General features: G+C 25.5%; 1 protein-coding gene across 1 annotated transcript; it reads right to left on the reverse strand.

The window, feature by feature from the left end:
* Positions 1-1,802: 1,802 nt before the first annotated feature.
* LOC145764001 (uncharacterized) lies at positions 1,803-6,398 on the reverse strand. The gene is made up of 9 exons (XM_082575562.1): positions 6,368-6,398; positions 5,710-5,742; positions 5,460-5,618; positions 4,980-5,102; positions 3,666-3,717; positions 3,248-3,376; positions 3,116-3,180; positions 2,547-2,638; positions 1,803-2,504 (listed from the first exon to the last, which is right to left on the reverse strand). The coding sequence occupies exons 1-9, from the start codon at positions 6,396-6,398 to the stop codon at positions 1,803-1,805; spliced, it is 1,386 nt and encodes a 461-aa protein (XP_082431688.1).
* Positions 6,399-6,800: the final 402 nt, after the last annotated feature.

A 6,800-nucleotide genomic window follows, 5' to 3' on the forward strand; every position in this document is an offset into this window, starting at 1 on the left:
GATCAAAACTCTGTCATCCTAACAGTTTAATAATTAAAACAACTTCAGCCTTACTTACAACATTATCTACAACATTAAAACTGATATATCTACTAATAAATATTAGTTAATTATTAAAAAGTGATTATACATGATCCCTTTGTTATATTTAAAAAATTTATAATTAACTTAAATATTGATGCTGGGTTATAACTAATAAGAAAATATTTTTGGTTTAAGTTTTAATTTTGATAACATTATACAACACGTTGTATAGTTACACAGTATTATAATACATAGTAACTTGTAAGCAAAATAAGTAGCGTGTAAATAATTATCAATATACGTTAAAGTTATTAAGTTTTAATAATTATAATTTTTTTTAAGTTAAAATTGAACTATGTAAATTATGTTAAATTAACTAATAAAAAACGATAATAACTCACGCTTATATTTTAACTTGTTTAATTAAATTATACAAAATAATATATTATTGTTATTGTTGAAGAATGTAATATTGTGACGTGTTTAAGTTATAAGTAAATACCGGGACAACAAATGGTATTAGAGGCCTCGTAACCCAATGTCATAACTGGTTTACTTTAATACTAGATTTTAAAACGTTTTAGGCTAAGTTGTGAAAGGTAGCTTAACAGGGACATCTAGTGTTTGCTTTTCTGTTTTATTTTTAATTTAACTTATCAGTAAAGTTTGTTTTTTATCGGTTTTTAACTTTTTTAAGCAAATTGGACAAATTAATTTGGCACGTCACCGATGACGTCACGTGGGGTAGTGTAGCATGACGCTGTAAAAATCGTGTTTTTAGATTTCTTGTAAATTTTTGAAACTTTATCTAATTAAATTGAAATTAATATTTTTTTTCTAACTTATATTTAATCAGCCTAAAATAATTAAAATTTATTTTAATTAAAGCCTACCTGATATTGTATTTATTACTTCGCTGATTGCATCTAAAATAAACTTTTAAAATAAATATTTAGGTTTTAAACCAAATTTTACAATATTAACTCAATTAATTATTTTCACACTTATTGATACTTTTAAGTTTACTTACGCGGTTTAAGCGTATCAACGTTGTCAAAAATAAATCAATAATTTCAATATTATTTCCAAACACCTGAAATATTTTGGTTCCAATTTAAAAATAAGATTTTTTAAAACATTTAATTGATTTTATTTCGTTTAATTAAATTTATTTAAAATTGCTTACCGATTTTAGAAATAATATTAAACAAATAAATTTTGAATTCCTATTTATTTTTTAACCTGTTTAGTTAAAATTGTTAAAATCAATTTTAAATTGGAAATTAGAGGTTTTTATATAACACAAATAAGAGAAATATTAGAAAAAGTTCAAATTTTCCTTTTTTTAAAATCTTTTTTTTTTTATAAAAAGTTAAAAGTTTTAAAAAATCGTTTTAGGCCAAATTTTAGTTGGCTAAACAGAGACATCTAGTGTTGGCTTTTATATTTTGTAATATATGAAACTTTTATCATGTAGCAAGTTGGTTTACTGTTTTTTTTTGTAATTTAATTTTTAAATTGTTTAAAAAAACAGAAATTTATTTTTATTTTTTTATATTTTTTTGTTTTAAAATTTAACAATCTTAATAAGCATTAAAGTAAAAAATAATATTTAAATAAAACGATAAAAACAAAAATCAAAAAATTAATTTTAAAATATAATAATTTTAATTAAAGGAAAAAAATTAACTTGTTAAACAATTCACTTTATTGGATTTAAAGTTTTTGATTGTTAATAAACAATCAAGTTAAATTTGTTTTATGATGTCATAATAATTTTATGTTTGTTTAAGTTCAACGACCTTGGTTAACCCTTTAGAAGCAGGTTTAATAAATTCATATTTTTGATCATTATTTGGCCAGTCAGTTGCCTTATGAAATATTTCAATTGCTTTTAAATAACAATTTTCGGCTTCGTTATACAGTTTTATGTTTTTATATGCAACACCCATATTATGGTAACAATTACCAAACACTCGATATAAACAAGCATCGTCGTTTAACTCGTTTGACATAAGCGATATCGCTTCTTTGTAAACTTGCACAGATTTATCGTAATCACCGATTTCATCTAAACAATATCCGATATATTTTAAACACCAAGCTTCATTCACACATTTCTTTACACGTTTAGCGTTAACTGTTGTCTTAATTTTACCGCGTATTTCTTCCAATAGTGGAATGCCATGTTGTTTAAATTCGATTCGTTCAGATTTTCCCATCGACTCAGCTACATCTTGCATGGCTCCTGCAACCCAATTTAGTTTGTGAACTTTTGTGTTAGGGTCAAAATGTTGACATAAGTTAGCACCACATCGAATTAAAGTCATTGCTGTTCGGTTTGCTTTTTTAACAGTTAGTTGTTCAGCGAAACTAATTATGTTATCGATTATGACTTTACAATCATCTGGTTTCTGTTGAAGTGAAGTTGTCATGGCAGCAATCTCACACCACATTTCTTTCGTTTCTTCCATTTTATTCATTCAGTACGAACATTCTGCGATTTTAAACATTGTTTTTACGCGTTCTACTTCTGTGACGCCATAAAGAATTTGATCAAATGTCAATTTAGCTTCGGAGAAGTTTTTCGATTTCATAAAATTTTCTCCCAACTCTAAACATATAAAATTTAAATACAAAACTAAAATATGTAAAACTTCAATAAAATATAATTTTATTGAACAAACCTTTTAGTTGTTGAATTTCAAAACTATTTTTTCTTTTTTTTTGTGTTGTTAAATTTTGCATTTTTGTTGTTAGTTGATTGACTTGGTCGTTGTTTGGCTAAAATTAAATGGTTAGCTTTTTTATTCTAATATTAAGGATAATAAAAATAATGCAAAAACTTTGACATTTTGTATATAATGTAGGTAATATTACTAACTATGCAACATTTTCAATATTTTATTAATCTAAAATAGCTGTAGTTGGTACATGTACAAATATTTACTAAATTTATTTATTTCGTGTCTGATTTTTTAAGTTAAAATATTCTCTACAACCACCTTATTCTATGTAGGTTCTGTGTGTCGTTTAAACAAGGTTTAAATTAATAATTTTGATAATTAACCTTGTTAAGTTGTTCTATGACGTTTTTCTAAAGTTCGGCATCGGGGAAGTCCCTCCGCTTTAAACATTTTTCGACAATTAAGACAACTAAAAATTAAGTGAATTTAAGTTGTAACGTCAAATTTTTTTTTATTTTGTTAAAATATCAAATCACCTTTTATTTAAACCTCTAGGTAATTGATCCAAACAAATCTTGCATAAATTATGTCCACATGGTAACATCATTATCGGTTTTCTAAACGTTTCCAAGCAAATAGGACAATCCAATTCGGCTCTAATTAGACTATTCATTGTTTTTAGTTTTAATTAAGTTTTAACTCTAAAAAAATGAATACATATAAAACTGTGTAGCTATTACAATTATGTTAGTAAGCTAGTGGCAGCCTTACGCTGTAGTAACATTCTATGTAGAAAAAAACTTGTTGTTAAGAAAAAATTGTAAAGTTAATTTAGATTCATGACCATGACAAAAACTTGCTCTTCTACTCTTTGCTTCTTTATTCTCTTTTATTTATTTTCAGCAAAAACAAAATATATTTTAATCTGCTACATAACGCTTCAATAAATAAAACTTGGCCACGTTGGGATAACTGAAATCTAATCTTGCATAACCTGCTATTTTGTCTTTTCAAATAATTTTATAAAAAGTTTTTACACAAATTTTATTAAACCTTAATTTTACTCGATAAATAAAATTAAACTTGCGAAAAAATGTTTTATGTGCAACTTAATTGTTTCTTTAAACTTAAATTTATTGATCAAAACTCTGTCATCCTAACAGTTTAATAATTAAAACAACTTCAGCCTTACTTACAACATTATTTACAACATTAAAACTGATATATCTACTAATAAATATAAGTTAATTATTTAGAAGTGATTATACATGATTCCTTTGTTATATTTAAAATATATAATTAACTTAAATATTGATGCTGGGTTATAACTAATAAGAAAATATTTTTGGTTTAAGTTTTAATTTTGATAACATTATACAACACGTTGTAAAGTTACACAGTATTATAATACATAGTAACTTGTAAGCAAAATAAGTAGTGTGTAAATAATTATCAATATACGTTTAAGTTATTAAATTTTTAATAATTATAATTTTTTATTAAGTTAAAACTAAAACATGTGAATTATGTTAAAATAACTAAAAAAAATACAAAAACTCACGCATATATTATAACATTTTTAATTAAATTACAAAAAATAATATATTATTGTTATTGTTGAAGAATGTAATATTGTGACGTGTTTAAGTTATAAGTAAATACCGGGACAACAAATGGTATTAGAGGCCTCGTAACCCAATGTCATAACTGGTTTACTTTAATACTAGATTTTAAAACGTTTTAGGCTAAGTTGTGAAAGGTAGCTTAACAGGGACATCCAGTGTTTGGTTTTTTGTTTTACTTTTAATCTAACTCTATCAGTAAAGTTTGTTTTTTATCGGTTTTTAACTTTTTTAAACAAATTGGACAAATTTATTAGGCACGTCACCGATGACGTCACGTGGGGTAGTGTAGCATGACTCTGTAAAAATCGTGTTTTTAGATTTCTTGTAAATTTTTAAATTTTTATCTAATTAAATTGAAATTGATTAAGATTTCAAGCAAGTTAGAATCAAATTTACTAAATGTCATTTACGTAAAATTATTTTTTACTAACTTGGCGCAAAATCGGAAAAAAATAAAAATTCCGAAAATACTTGTTTGTTTAATGATGTCATAAACCACATTGTAGCTTTAATAAAGATTAAAATTGTTAACACCCCGCTTACATAACTTTAAAATCGTATTATGAGGTTTTTTAAAATCAGATTTTATTTTTTGACATTATTCGAAATCGAATGCGTGTTTTAATTCTGACGTCATAAATACCTTTCATTGTGTATGCATCGGCTGGTACGTCACTAAATTGTGACGTTATACCGTTCTGGAATGTTCCGTTGAACGAAAATTGTTTCATAATTTTGTTGACAATTACTCGACCTCCGCTATAGCCTAAAAAATTCAAAATTGGAAAAATTTGATAAAAAGATTGTTAAAAACCTCGAAAAATTTGTTAAAAAAATGAAGCTATGTAAGATTTACAGTTTTAAATTACTTATTACTTTAAGGTCCCCCTAGGATTATGTTTTAAATTTTTAACTCTGTAAATACATTGAAAACATATATCAAACTTTATTATCTATTTGTATGTAATAATAGTTCGAAGAATACAAATGTCTCTTTCCCATAGTTTAAGTATGTTATTACTTTTATAATTTAAATATTTTAAGGATTCTTAAACTCGACATGACCCAAACAACCTTCACTTTAAATTATTTTTTGTTATTTTTTTTGAATTTTTTCTGCTACCTTTAATTTTTCCGTCGTGAATTGCGCTCGAGCACAAATAAGAATCTCTTCGGTAAATCCCGGTTCCTGTCACGTGGTCGTCTATGACGTCACATCCACGTGGACAAAGAGCAACGTAGTTGTCGTCGGTCACAAAATCAGTTTTAGTGATGCAGTTAACTAAAAAAAAATATTTTTTTTGGGGGGGAAAATTTTAAATTTTAAAATCTTGAGTGTTTATTAAGATTTTAATTTAATTTATTTGACTTACCGGCATATATTGGTTGTCTAGATTCCGATGTTCCTTTAAATTAAAATAGTTTAATTAATTAAATATCATAAATTATGTTATAAGGCTGTAAAGAAATTGTTACTAGTTTATAGTCCGTCTGGATTTTAATTGTCTTAATATAGTCGCAACTCTTAACTAATATTTACCTGCGCACCACAAACGGTAGTTTTATTTATTTCGTAGGCCTATAAATTGGATATACTTACATTATTTTCAACCAAGCCTTATTAAATATAGATTTGATGTTTTAAAAGTATAAAATACCAAACATTTTTATGTTATTTTGAAATATACCCTTTTCTTGCGGAAATAAAAAAAAAATACAAAACATTTTTAATTTTACCTTCGAATAAAAAACTTTGATTGTTCGATTGTCAAGAGCGACTTGTGACGTCATAACGCGTGGAGCCTACGTATGACTTTTGACATTGGATTTTACGAATTGTCACAATGCCACCAGCATTGTCTAAATAAAAGTTGTAGAATTTTTTTTTTTAGTGATAACTTAATTAATTGGTTGAAAAATTGTTTTAAGTTGACATTTTTATACAAATATAGCGATATTTAAATAAGTGTTTTAGTCTTTAACTTATAAATCCTTTTAATTTTATCAAATTTAAAAAAAATTTAAACAAACCGTTTATTCTTCCATCGTGTAAAGCTGCCATACAAATCGACGAATTTATCGAATAAATTCCACTCCCACATATGGGTAATCCCCAGCTCCCGCACCCACTTGGACATTTAAAGGTGTGTACGTCACCGATGACGTCACGTGGGGTAGTGTAGCATGACGCTGTGAAAAAAAATTTTTTTTAGATTTTTGTTGTTATTTTTTATAAAAATTAAAAAAATAAAAATTAATTATAATTAAAAAAAATTAAAAATCAAAGCTTACCTGATATTGTATTTATTACCTCGCTGATTGCATCTAAAGTAAAATTTTAAAATTAATATTTGGGTTTCTAAAAACTATTTTCTAAAATAATTTTTTTTTCACACGTATTGATACTTTTAAGTTTACTTACGCGGGTTAAGCGCATCAACCGTTGTCAAAAATAAATCACTAT

This window comes from Corella eumyota, chromosome 1 (assembly GCF_963082875.1).
Source record: "Corella eumyota chromosome 1, kaCorEumy4.1, whole genome shotgun sequence".
NCBI classification, from domain to species: Eukaryota; Metazoa; Chordata; class Ascidiacea; order Phlebobranchia; family Corellidae; genus Corella; species Corella eumyota.

Excerpts from the sequence above, each read along its gene's own strand:
- LOC145764001 (XM_082575562.1), bottom strand. The coding sequence starts at position 6,398 with ATGGCAGCTTTACACGATGGAAGAATAAACG. Across the intron at positions 5,619-5,709 it reads TAGACAACCAATATATGCCG|TTAACTGCATCACTAAAACT; the intron begins GTAAGTCAAATA and ends ATTTTTTTTTAG. Across the intron at positions 2,639-3,115 it reads ATGCCGAACTTTAGAAAAAC|AGTTGGGAGAAAATTTTATG; the intron begins GTCATAGAACAA and ends TTATATGTTTAG.